At 42.9% G+C, this 13,525-nt stretch overlaps 1 protein-coding gene across 4 annotated transcripts; it reads right to left on the bottom strand.

Moving 5' to 3' along the window:
- Positions 1–878: 878 nt before the first annotated feature.
- CLDND1 (claudin domain containing 1) lies at positions 879–9,087 on the bottom strand. 4 transcript variants are annotated; one of them, XM_034059971.1, is made up of 6 exons: positions 9,030–9,087; positions 8,336–8,513; positions 4,497–4,795; positions 3,194–3,301; positions 2,679–2,816; positions 879–2,570 (listed from the first exon to the last, which is right to left on the bottom strand). In XM_034059971.1, the coding sequence occupies exons 3-6, from the start codon at positions 4,783–4,785 to the stop codon at positions 2,350–2,352; spliced, it is 756 nt and encodes a 251-aa protein (XP_033915862.1). In that variant the 5' UTR covers positions 4,786–4,795; positions 8,336–8,513; positions 9,030–9,087; the 3' UTR covers positions 879–2,349. The 4 variants fall into 4 exon arrangements, with proteins under 4 accessions (XP_033915862.1, XP_033915860.1, XP_030907201.2 ...); XM_034059969.1 differs by having other exon boundaries at positions 4,497–4,798; XM_031051341.2 differs by having other exon boundaries at positions 4,497–4,798; positions 8,997–9,034.
- Between the last annotated feature and the right edge of the window lie 4,438 nt (positions 9,088–13,525).

The following is a 13,525-nucleotide window of genomic DNA, read 5'->3' on the forward strand; positions in this document are numbered from 1 at the left end:
CATTCCCTTTTCTCTCTATAACAATCATTCTTCTGGAAGGAAGAACGTTAACATTGGAAAACCAAGATTTACAGGTCAGAAAAACAGGTGTCAGAAGCATGAGGAGATAGCAAGTGCACAAGTCCCACCACTCAGATTAACATCACACACTGTTTTGTCAGCTCCTGAAAAAAGGAAACAAAACCAACCAAACCACCCAACCGTAGTAGATAAAACAAGCACCTGTGTTTACTCTTCCAATGCAGAATACCAACATTCAGTCCTTTTGACCTCACCTAAAGCTTGCATGCCCTAGTATTTCTGACAAATCAGGAACAAGACAAGATGAGCAGTTAGGCCTTATCTACCTAAATCAGAAATAAAGAATGACTCTGAAAAAGCACCCCATTAGTACACAGCAGCAGTGCAGACTTTCACTTACTCTCAGATGCTGCACAAAAGTACCACACCCCTCTCACCAGGTTCGAATTGGCCTGTTGTACAGAGGGAAAGCTGGTTTAGGAGGAAAGGTAAAGAAGTACTCAACAGCAGGAGAAAGAGGATTACCTTGAATGACTCACTGCTGCTTTTTCAGTGAACCTGGTTTTTATCACCACCCTTGTTTCATTTTGTAAAGATTCCAATGACGATAACAAAAGAAGTAGGCTGATCCCTATCACACATGACAAAAAAAATAAAGAAATGATACTAGCAGATACCCCTGATCTGGTGTTTGCTGACCCAGCAAACAGCCTGGGTAGAAACACTTACTGGGGGAAAAAAAGGGGAGAGCAGAACAAAACAAAATAGTAAAAACCCCAGCTGTGAGACAAAAATGCCTATTTCTGTGTCATTCGCATCAACAGTATTTCACAAAACACCTGCCATCAAAGAAGTACTCATTCTGCCAGGATTTATTTCTTGTAAGATATACTTCTTATATTAAGGATGCAGTAAGGAACTGAGGCGTGTTAAAGCCTCAGAATTAAACAGTTCAGTCTTGCAACACTGTCTTCTAGATAAGACATGCCACTCAGTCTGGCTAGAGTTGCAGTGATTTAGAAGAAATGTGCGCAGAAGTTGTGAGCTAATTAGAGATTATGGGATGCTCATTCCGCAGTGACCGAGCAGGAGAAAATTAAAGTTAGCAGGACCCCAAGAACTGCATTTACAAAAATAAAATTTAACCTCATTGTTTCTGGTGTCATTTCCCTGAAAACGGAGAATGATCTGGACATTGGCTTTTCTTTCTGCAAGTGAAATTCACTCCAGACCATTCCCTCATCCTCCCACCAGACTAATGCAACACGGAAAATTGTTGAGTCTTTCTTTTAATTATTATTATTTCATTTAAACAATACTTTTGGGGCAAGATGGGAAAAGAGCAGCACCTTTTAAAAAAAATCTGTTGTGTGCTATAAACAGGTGAGCTTTAAAATAGTGAAGTTTATATATGTACATTTACACACATACACTAAACCAAATTAAAACAATAAAACTCGTGAGGGGTCATTTTCAACACAAGAGAGAGGAAAACCTTATTTCACAACAAGCAAAAGCACCACAAGTTAAGATCAGAGCGTACAACCACAGGTAGTGCAGATACCAAACTAGCCCGGGTCCTGTAAGTAGTGTAGCTAGAGCAGCACAAAGCTCTATGTGGGCCAAGTTATCCCATTCCCTGGAACAAGCAAGCACATAGCCTGCATTCAGCATGCTGTGCTGGGCAGGCTCTCTCACAGCCAGCTGCTCTGCCTGCCATCAGCTCTGGCAAAAGCCACAGGAAGTAACTAACTAGTGGGAATAAGAGACCCAAAGCTAGGCTACAGGACTGACTGAGCTACAGTATTTCCAGAACAGAGGTTTACGAGTTCCCCCATGTCTCTTGAGTGCTTTCTGTAGGTCCTGCCTGCTTGTGTCACACAGCAGACAGCTCCTGGTTATTTATTATTTGTGCACCGAGGTTCCCATTCTTCCTATACCTGCATCTTTTCCTATGTCTCTTCCATCCCACACCACCACTCCTATTTCCTCCAGGCTGACAGGGTAATAAAATTAGGAAGGGGCATGTACACCTAACCAAGGGGATAGTCAGCAACCAATTGGAGCTTAAAAAATAATAGCAATTCTTAAAAAAAAAAAAAAAGCAAACCCCAACAATTAAAAAACCTGTTCAAGTTCTGCAGACTTCTGGCAGAGTTTGGTCATTTAACCCAGAGGTCTTTGTCTTCAGGGCCTGTAGGCTAAATTGTCTCAACTGGCAAGAAGCACACAGAGTACAAGGTAAAATCCTGACTAAAAGAAAAAAGTAGTAAGGGTTGAGGACAGCAGGGGCTGTAACATGGAAACCCAGTACTTCAGCACCAGCACTTATGCTACACGGTACGCTTTCAAGAGAGTGAATTCCTTTCTGTTGGTACGAGCTGCCCAGATGAAAAGAGCAGCTGCCATAAACTGCAAAGGTGCTGAGACACAGGCAAGACAGAAGGACCAGCCGAATTCACCCCTCACATCATTAGGTAGGGGCAGCTTGTTGTGGAGCAGCTTAATCCCAGCTACGTAGCAGCCAACAAGGCCCAGCGTACAAAGTCCTGTGGAATGAAGTAAGAAAGGACAATGAGCTCAGTGCTGAAGGGCTCTGACTGTCACTATGAGCTTCTGGAGGATGGAGGGTAAGTGGTGGATGGCAGGAGACCCACCTGCTAGGAAATGGAGGACTCCAGTAGCAATGGCCGGGTAGAGACTGCGACAGGCACAAGCACAGAGCCCAATCAGAGCCCCAAAGCACATGAGGCCAAGGCTGACAAAGGGCAGAAGAAACTGCAGTCGCCAGAGATCTGCACATGGAAGAAACACACAAGACAAGTTTGTTGAAGATGGGCTTGAAACTGATCTGTCTTATATTCCCTTCTACCCACGCTGCTTCTGCTTCATCAGATGGTTTACATTCATAGCTAAAAAGGACCAAAGACTCCAGTCAGGTAGGAAGATTTGTTAACTTGCAGATTCCTGTACTGCATTCATGAGCAAAACCTTTGTGAACACATTTAAGTTGTCCTTTTAAACTTTGACCTGTTGCTTGTGTTACTGTAAAAACCAAGAAATGCAGAACAAGATACGCGCTTTCCTCACTAGTGACTATATTTTGTATTTGAGAAACATCTTTCCCCTCCCCATCCTACTTGTTTACCTGCCAGAAGTAAAAGACACTTACAAGTCCGATTTAAATCCGTGCCACTATTGTGATTTCCAGGCTCTATGTACTTTTCCATAAACTGGTCAGAGAGGGAAAAACTGATGCAGTTTGTAATCATATCTGTTTCTGGGGAAAAAAAAAAAAATTACCATTAGGTGCCTTCCCTCCACCCCTCTTACAGTTCCTCATTTGCCAACCATTTGAGCTGGGAAGCTCCTTAGAGTTCCATTTAGAGAAAAAAAACAAACCTCTCAAAACAGATCTGCAGGATGACAACAGATCTGTAGGATCTCAATGTAGTTACTATGATGTAGTTACTACAGTCAGCATTTAAACACACAGAATCTTCAAGCTTACCCAAGTTATCCAGAGAGAACTGTGCCATGCTTGGCAGACTGGAAAAGAAACGTGGCACATGATGCTCAACTATGCTGTTACATATTCTTGTAGTCAGCTGTGCTTATCTCCATGTGCAGAATGTAGAATTGTACTAAACACTTCATTCAAAAATGGGACAGGAAGGACTATTTAAAGAATAGAAAATACTTGCTTCTTTGCAATAGATTTCTCCTCTTTTATGTCTCAGATTTGGCTTTGAGAACACTATTGAGCAGAGCTGGTTTAATGTCTACCAAAATAAGTATTTTCATGAAAGAAAATAAGTATTTCATGTTGTGTTTTTCTGCAAAAAAAAGTGTTTGAAAGTATATTTTTAAGAGTTCAAAATGAAGGGCTTCACACACAGAGGAAGTCTTCAAAAACCTACTTTGAAGCAATTAAAATAATTGCTCACCACACTTTTTTAGACCCCAACCATTGTGAAAAAGAATACAAATATTTCATTCTACCTCCATCACTACAGTACAAGGAGTTCAAGATGTGCTGATGCAACAGTGGGACACTTGTGATGTGAGCAAAACAAATGGCTGGATAAAAGAAGTGCTCCCTTGATAAAGCAGTACCTTTACTCCATTGCTGGGTCCCAGGACCTCTCCTAAAAAGACAGTCACTGGCAGAGCAGCTATAACTGTATCCCCATTAGGACAGCAGATGCAAAAAAGAAAAGAAATCCAAGCTATACCAGACTTCATTTAGATCAACTATCATGTGTCAAATCCAGAGTCTGCAGCACTGACAGCTACAGACCATTCTGCTTCTTTTGCTTCTTTAAAAATTCAGATTGTCTTTACTAAAAACCCACAAAGCCAAATAAGCTAGAAATAAGCTTTCTGGAGGAAGAAAGTGGCATGAACACGTTCTGAGGAAGTTCGCACATACCACCCCAGGCAAGCTAGGGAAGTGTTAATTGCTCTGGAGATACCTGGTGGGCTGTACCAGTGAGAGTTCTTGGGTACAGTGATACATCTCCGCCACAATCCAACTGTGCCATTACACCGGAAGAGTGCATCTGTGTAGGTCTTCTCATCTGCCTCTTCACTCACAAATTCATCCCAGAAGCTCCTACCTGCTTCACTGACATTCTCAGCTGGGTAAAGGGTGTGGTATTCGTACCAAAAGTCAGTGCCAATGGAAGCTGCCATATAGATGGTGGAAATGAGGCTGAGAACACAAGCAATGACCAGCGCTGTAGCAAAACGGTTGTCCATCATTGCGCCCTTGCTGCTGTAGGGAAAGAGAGAGTCAAGTGAGTAACTATTCTGACAGTAAACCTAAAGTTATCCTAGCAGTGTCAAACTCGTGACATCATTCCTCTTATGCCATTTTCCCTCAGGATATGCATGTATTTTCCAATGTGCTGGCATCAAAGGAACACTGAGCAACTCTACAGTACTAGTCAGCATCCACTGGACCTGTGAGCTCAAGACACCGGTATCACCCTTCTCTCAACCACACTGTGCTAACTGCTCTCCATGAGACACCAACTGACAGAGCAACAGCAACTTTGTCCCCAGAGCAGATAGCACAGCTCGCTGCCATTTGTGATCCCGACTGTAGGGAATCACAGAGAATCCACCCACAGCACCCAGGCAGAAGACTTATCTTTCCTTAAGGAATTAGCAAGGGTAGAAGTTATTTTTAAACTCCCATCCCATACAGCTTTCACAACCTGTGCTTACACTAAAGGTTAAGAACCACAAGCATGCCAAAAAAAGCTCTTCCAGGCTGTTCACAAAGGGCAGCCATGCCAAGGTGCCAGAATACCTTCAGAGAAGCAGAGAAATGTATCCAGGTGCTAGAGACAGTACATGAAGGAAGCACTGAAAGGCCAATTTGGAAATAATGACAAATGCTGCAATAATGCCACAATATATAGAGCAGTATTTCTGAAGAACTAAAACAATGGGGGGGGCGGGGGTTGGTGGTGGTGCTCTGTTCCATGGAAATTAGATGATAAGACTTCTAAAACTGAAAGGCCTGCATGTGCTGGCATGGGGACTTTGCTCTGACTCCCTGTATTAGGGGTCACTCATACCCTTGTTGCAGGGTCATGCTCTCAGGTGACATAAATTCAGGATCAAAGGAAGCATGGAGGAAATACAGATATCATGCATGATTACCTTATGACAGTAATGTGACTTTAATGAGTAATTGATTGCTAACACATGGGATGTTTTGCAGATAGTGCAGTACGTCAGAGGGCTTCTCTCAGATGCCTGTTATTATGTGTTTTCTGTGCCTGATTACATTTATGGATTATGATGAATCAGGCTTGATGCACTTACCAAAAAAAAGAGCTCAACTGAAGTTAACTCAGCAGCTAGAGCTGCTCCGGTGACATGAGCTGCTGTCTAATCAGCTCTTGTCTCTTGTTTGTTCCACCTCCCTTCTCCCACATACGCTGATCAAAATATTTTGGTCTAACTTCTTTCAACTGAATAAACTGCAACTGGAAACAGTAAATGTCTTTAAACATAACATTCACAGGGGAAAATCTGAAAGCTTAAGTCAGACCTGACAATGCAAATTAAAACAGGGAGTTTCAAAGGCAGTGGTATTTGCTGCTTACAACACCATTCTTATTTCCTTTCCCTCTATTTGGCTGAAACTGGCTAACAGGGTTGTGGAGCAGAAATATTGTGTACCCATATCATTCCCTATGCTTAATTTCTGTATTAAATAAGGTACAAGCTCTGCAATATTCAACCCTGAACTGCATCCTTAGCAACCATCAGGAGCAGAGCTGAGTTTTAGTGAAGTGACAAGCAGCACCTAATTAAAATAATGCAAAGTTTGCATGCCACAACTGTATTTAAGTAATAATCCACAAGCCATGAACTTTCATAAGCTAGGGCAAATACTGAGAGGCAAAACATCATATCTGGTCCATAGAATCAGGTTCAGACTTAAAAACAAATTCTCTGTGCAGTGTTTAATTCCTGGTTACACACTTCCATTCTCCAGTGGTATCCCAGCATCTCACTCAAGGTACACAGGACACTGGATGAGTAGACCAGGGAGAAAGCAAGCTCCTGTATAGATATGACATCCCTGTTTATCCCCAGTGAGTTCACTGAGAGATCCCCTCTCCTTCACAAACATCTCACAAAGCAAACAGGATCCGTGGCATCTCCAGGGCCAAAGCTGTTGCTACCCAGCAGCTGAGCAGATCCTCTGGGAACTCTTGAGGCAAGCAGCAGAACAGGCTGGTCTGGATTTTCAAGTATATTGCAGTCACATTCACTGCAAGAGAAACCCTCTGCAACAGACTCCTCTCTTTAAAAATGGGCTCTCTTTGAAAGAAGGAATTACAAGAACCTACAACCTCATCCTCAGAGTAGTGTCTGGCTCTAATTAAGAATGTAAGCAGGACATTACTGGGACACTGGTTTGCTGCCACTGACTTTTAATAGATATGCTTATAATAATAAAGTCCTATCAACTTTGTACCTAATACAGAGAAAGAATTGGCTCAAAAATCTTACTTTCAGATATAGCATCCCTACTACCAGGTGCAGAACACTGGTGCTGGAGGTACCTCTTTCAGAGCATCATTGAAAGGCAACCACACACTTCTGGTCAGCCTTCTGTGCATTGGCATACAATAGACTTGGGAGATTTGATGTTAGCTTGCAATGAAGAGCAGTTTACAGGCAAAATGAAGGGTTAAACATCAAACAGTAAATTAAGGCACTGTCCAGTGTCCATTACCCACTTGGGTAAAAGGGACACAGCCAGCTATTGCCAATTGATCCTTGTAATGCACAGCTCCAGGGATAGGCAGCCAGCAGCCCCCAAGATGTAGCAGGTGGCTGTGTGGCTTTTACCCCAGAAAGAACACACATGGATTTTCAGGACAGACAAGACAGTGCCAAAACAAGAGCACACCCCCAATGCCTTGTAATAAAGGTCCTCTCAATGTTTCTGCTTAACACTTCAACTACTTAGCAAAAAAAAAAAACCCAAAAAACTTCAGGCACTTTAGGCAACTTTTACATTGGACATTTCTCCTGCTAGTGTAGCAGACTTGACTACCCTGCCCATTCACTACCTATATCCACTGCATCCTCATTTACCACCCCCTCACTTTCAAAAGGTTGTCCTTTGCTCTGTTAAAGGGAGAACCATCCTTCCAGCCCCCAGCAGAGCTCAACAGGAGTAGTAAGCAGTCAGTAAGAAATAGTTACCAGAAAAAACCACGCAGAAAGACACTGCATGCTTACAAGATTATGCCACACTGCAAAAGGTTCTATGCAGAATATGTAGAAGGTGCCTTAACATAAACTTACTTATAAAAAAATAACATTATTACTACCAGAGATGACATTACAAAGACAAAATATGGATAACAGAAATACTCTGCCTTTATAGACTGTCAGTAAGAACCTTCATTGTTTTTACAAAAGGTCTGTCCATATGACACTGCCACTACATTTTATTGTAACAGAAGAAGTTATTTCAAAGAAGTTACAGCTGAAACTAAGCTATGCAGTGAATATAAGACAAGCCAAGGCAGTAGTGAACAGGAACTCAAGCAGAAACGTTTCAGAGAATATTATAACTATGCTCATTTTTTAAAGGAGTAAGATATAAAAAGTTAAAGCAGCAGCTCATAAAAGAGAAGGCAAAGGCCAAACCAATAGCAACATTCAAAGGAAAGACTAGATGCATGCACTTCATTGAAGAGGGAGAAAAAAAAAGGTCAAGTGAGCAGAACTGAAAAAACAGAACAGGAGATAATGCTATGGAACACTTTCTTACCTTCAGAGGTCCTCAGGGTCCCTCAGGACGCACAGCTCCAATGATCCTACCTTACTTCAGAGACACAGCGTGATTTGTGACATGTGGCAAGTGGAGAGCATGAAATACAACCTTCCTGACTGCCCTAGCTGTTCCATTCATTCAGTTTCTTCAACACCATCAGTCCACAAAACATGATCTAGGAGTAGAAAGCAAACCAAATAGACTGAGATCATAATTTCACTTGGAAATTATTTCACAAAACTCTCATTAAGCGAAGACATTAAGAAGGAGACAAGCAATGACTCAAAAGCCCTCGGGCCAACAGCGCTTTGCCCCACCAACACCCACCCAGCGCTCGGGCGGGTCAGCAGCCCCGGGGTAAGCGGCAGCAGGAAGGATTCTCGCCCCTCGCCAACCCGGAGCCCCGCAGCCGGCCAGTTACCGGGGCCGAGCTCCGGCACGGGCCGCAGCCGCCCAAGCGGTGCCGACACGCTTTGTTCTCCGCTGCCAGGCCGCGGCACGGGCCAGGCCGCCCGCACCATCTCCACAGAGCGCGGTCGCGCTGCCGGGCGCTCCGGCCTCTGAGGAGACAGCCCCGTGAGAGGGAGCAGCTGGCCGGCAGGCGGACAGCCGGCCTAACGGGAACACCTCAGCCCTCGACCCCTCTGCCACCTCCTACCCTCGACAACCGCCAGCCCGGCGCTGTACCCACCACCCATCGCCGGCCCGCGCCCCCGGCCCGGCCCTGACGCGCAGCTTCCGTCCCGCTCCAAGCCAGGGACACCTCCCCCCTCCCCCCGCCGCGCGAGGTACGCTGGGGGATGTAGTTCTCCGCCCTCCCAGAACAGCCGCGGAGCTCCGGGCCAACGCCGCCATAGGAGTTGTAGTCCAAGTAGCCCCGTCCCTGCGCCGCCGCGGTGCCTGCTGGGAGTTGTAGGCTCCCACCGCCTCCTGGGCCGCCACTCTTCCGACGCCCAGTGCCCACTGGTGGGCACCGACCTCGCCTCCTCCACGTTGCGGTCGCTGGTGCCTGTCGGGCTCCTGGCACTCGCAGCCCCCAGAGCCAAAACTGTGTCGGCCCAGGCCCGTGCCTCCACACCTCAGCACCGCAGCTTGCACAGACCTTCATGGCGTGAGGTGCAGCGCTCATTCATGCTGAAATAATTGCACACCTGCAAGACATGGGTGCTTGGGGATCTGGAGTCATGGGCCCAGCGTCCTGTACCTGCTCGGATAACCAGGACGTTTTACAGAAACACAACCCCTGGCACCGGGTGCCCAGAGAAGCTGTGCCTGCCTCAACCCTGGCAGTGTTCAAGGCCAGGATGGATGTGGCTTTGAGCAACCTGGTCCAGTGGAAGGTGTCCCTGCCCGTGGCAGCCCAAACCATTCTGTGATTCTATAACTCTATGAATTTCAATTATTTTGTCTCCCCATGCAGCCATAAATCTCATATTTATTTATTTTGTTTTTTTTTTCCTTGATCGCTTGTAGAAATGGTAACAGTTTCCTGGCTGAATGGCTTGGGAAAACACCGAGTAACAGAAAGAAAATACTTGGTAAAAACTGCAAAACCTGTGAAGACCGGCTCCATGACCCAAACTGGACATTCCCCACATCCCTGGTACAGGTACCCACGTGAATTACATGAGGACTCTTAAAAGCAGTTGACAACTGCCCTGGCTGAGAGACCACGGCACCCAGTTTTGATTTTACCAACCTCTGAACTAGCGAACACATACTCAGGGAAAACAATTGCACCTGAGTTTTTCATGTTGCTGAGGGCTTCTGTAGAACAAGCCCAACTAACTCCTCTCCCAGAGCACCAGGAAGCATTTCTGCAGTAAGGTAAGGAGCTGGGATGGCAGAGGTGAAAGCAGTGATACGAGAAACAACAAACTTCTCTGACTTGGTGCAAGAAAATAATATTTTTATTAAAAAGTAATTATAAATCATATGTAAAGAATAAACCTCTGCCTAAACATCCCACTTCTCCAGATCATGGAACCATCTCACCAACACCTCATCATGTAGCTGTCTGCAAGGATGTATTCTGGGGTCTGTCTGGGATTTATGCTAGTTACTAAAATATTTAACACCTTTATCAATGGCCTAGAAGAAAACAGAGCATCGCTGATAAACTTCACAGATGACATAGGGCCTGAGGAAAGGGTAAATAATGACACGGAGAGAGCACTGGTACAGGGTGACCTGATCATTTGACAGCTGGGGACAAGCAAACATGCATTTCAGTAAGGAAGGTCATCGATGAGCTCATTCATTTAAGAGGAAAAAGTGGAGGCTATACTTACCTGATACAAAGCTTTATCCTGGGAAGCACAATATTAAAAGTACAAATGGGTCACAGAGGATTGCCAGCTACCAAGGATGGTGCTGTGGCCGAAAACCTCAGCTTTCCTGCAACCTCAGATATATAAACAGAGAAATCACAAGGAGGAAAGAAGTTGTATCACATCTAGAGTTGCTGCTGGTTGCTGAAATAGCATGTCTAGTTTTGACAGGTTGAGAGAAACCTGAAAAGGGACATGAAAATCACTGAGCAATTAGAAAGCCTCTCTCAGTGAAATATATCACAGAAGGTCAGTCAATTTATTTTACTGAAGAGAGAGCTAAGGAGTTGAAAGACCATAAAATACACGTAATGGCAATAGGAAACAAAAAAGTCAGTAATAGTTTTTTTTTAGTATACCTGGCAAAACTATCAGAAATTGAAGCTATAAAATGTTAAATGAAAAAACCCAAACAACAAAACCGAATGAAACAATCAAACAAAAAAACCCCCACAAACAACCAGAAATCTCCCTCTGTATTTTAAACCACTGGTTAAGCAGAACTGGAATTGTTTACTATAGATTGCAGTGAATTATCCAATGCTGGAAAGTTTATAAGTTTTTTTCCTAAGAGATTTAATCTTGTAGAAATAAGAATCAGTTCTGGAAAATTTTGCAGCTATTGCTCCTTCCATTACTGAATTAGACTATAGTGACCTCTTTCTAATCTGCCCTGATCAATATAATGTGTGAGCTACTCGTAAAGAGCCAGAGGGAAGAGATGTGTTTTCCTTTTATTTATATAATTTCAAATACTCTCTGCAGATTTCACCTGCATCTGTTTCTTCCCCTGGGAAAATACCTCTCCATAGGGTAAGAATCACCCAATGAAAACATTACAAATGAAGATACAGAATCATTCATTGCCAGCAATTGTATTTTTTCATTATCTCTTCTTCCCCAGTGTGCCTCAGTGGAACCACTGGCTGATCAGTTCACCTACATAACAGGGTCATTTGGGAAGGTTTTTAAAGTAAAAATTTGCTTTACTGTGCAGAAATGGTGCCAGTTTGTGCATGGAAGCACAAAGGGAATAACCCCTAGAGGAAATAAACCTTAAATGCTGTTCCTGCTTTTTGCAGAACTGAAGTTTGTTTGGTAGCAGAGCTGAGTCACATGCATTAGTTAGTACCTTTAGCTGAAGTTCTCAGGCACTGACAGAGAATTTAACACCAGAGTGCTGCAAACAAAACAAAGAAACAAAACCTTAGTATGTTGGAAAAAAATGTGGCATACAAAATTTGTGTCATTTGAGTTCTCACAGCCTAAGGAATTAAGAAAACATTTGTAGGAGGCAGCATCATATTAAATTAACTATATTAAATGAAGTTTATACAGGATGAGAATTGAGAAATGAAAAAACATTCTTCTTACATCATATGCGCAAGTGACAGATCCATACCTGAAAAAGGTGTTCAAAAGTCTGCATTTTTCTTCCAATATTACTAGTTAATTTACTACAAGATATTGCCTCTCCTCTCCCCAAAATATGCTCTTTGCAATAATAAAAAGGGCAGTTTCGGGTTTTGTGTTTTGTTACCATCTGTGAGCATTTCACATAGCCAGAATGAACAGAAAATCCCATGAATTCCCCTCAGATTTCTTTATACAGTCACTCTGGTTTTATTTCTGCCTTCTATATTCTTTTGTCTGTGGCACAGAACATGTTAGGCTAAGAAAACTCTACCCTGATTATAATTTTTCAGAGAGAAGACCCTCTAGATGTGTTTCTTCCTAATATGATGAATAGAACAGATTTGCTTTAATAATGCCCACTTGTCCTCTAAGTCAGCTGTCTCCAAAATGTTTTGTCATGCACATGTAAAGACATTTTGAACATGCATCCCTATTATATGGTGGGGTGTTTTTTATTATATACATGTACTACTGCACTAATATATACATTAGAAAACATACACAGAAATATAAATTGAACAAGGATGAGCTAAAGAGGAAATAAACACCACTTTAAAAATATTTAAGTGTACAAAAATTATTTTCTTCCCATGCTACACTTTGTAGACTACTGTTTCTGGTATGAAACTATTTCAACCTACCCCAATGCATTGTCTCAGTGCCCACAGTTTTACTTGAATCAGTTACCTGCTCCTCTTTGTGCAGGGGTAAAACTTCTGTTGGTTAGCATTCATCTGATTACCTCTGAGCCTGCCTTCACCTACTTATCACATAGTAGGGCAGTTTCAGCCAATTTGGTGACAGGTTTTTGGTTGTTTTTCTTTAAATTAGGCCTGCATATCTCTGTTCCTTACAGAAGGTTTTTGAAGTGCAGTCATTTAGAAACTACTACACTTTCTTTTACGGCCAAATGAACCTCTGTTCCTTCTCAGAATCTGTAATCATTAATACTTTAGAGATACGTAGCTCATTTTATTTAAATGCCTGTGATTATATAACAGATGTGCAAGTTGGACTAAAACCACATTTAAGGTACTAGTAAAGTAGAGAATGTAAAAAAATAAAATTAAAAAGAAACCCAATCAACCCCAAACCCACACCTTGCTACCAGAAATGCTTCAATTGCAGAAATTTGTAAGGAGTGTGTGACAGACTAAATCAACAACCCTTCATACTTCCTGTGCAGACAGTCCTGCTGTGCATCTCTTCCACTAATTTTGACATGACATTAGAAGGCTACCATAATACATGTATCTCTGTGAAGAAAGACATGAAATATTTCCCCTTGGTACTGCTGGAAATACTTCAGCATTTCCTGTGAGGAATATTTAAGGAACAGTACAAACACTGACATGACAAACTTCACAAGTGCGTTTGAGAAAGGTTTATCAGGGAAGCACACGCTCTAAAGCCTAACTGGCCAAATACACAGTCATGATTA

The sequence above is a fragment of the Melopsittacus undulatus genome, chromosome 2, assembly GCF_012275295.1.
Source record: "Melopsittacus undulatus isolate bMelUnd1 chromosome 2, bMelUnd1.mat.Z, whole genome shotgun sequence".
NCBI classification, from domain to species: domain Eukaryota; kingdom Metazoa; phylum Chordata; class Aves; order Psittaciformes; family Psittaculidae; genus Melopsittacus; species Melopsittacus undulatus.

What these genes read in the sequence shown, in the direction of transcription:
- CLDND1 (XM_034059971.1), bottom strand. Translation starts at nt 4,785, where the DNA reads ATGATGGACAACCGTTTTGCTACAGCGCTGGTCATTGCTTGTGTTCTC. An exon ending in TCACTGGTACAGCCCACCAG is followed by an intron (nt 3,302 to 4,496) that starts GTATCTCCAGAG and finishes TTTTTTCCCCAG; the next exon opens with AAACAGATATGATTACAAAC. An exon ending in CACGGATTTAAATCGGACTT is followed by an intron (nt 2,817 to 3,193) that starts GTAAGTGTCTTT and finishes TTCCATGTGCAG; the next exon opens with ATCTCTGGCGACTGCAGTTT.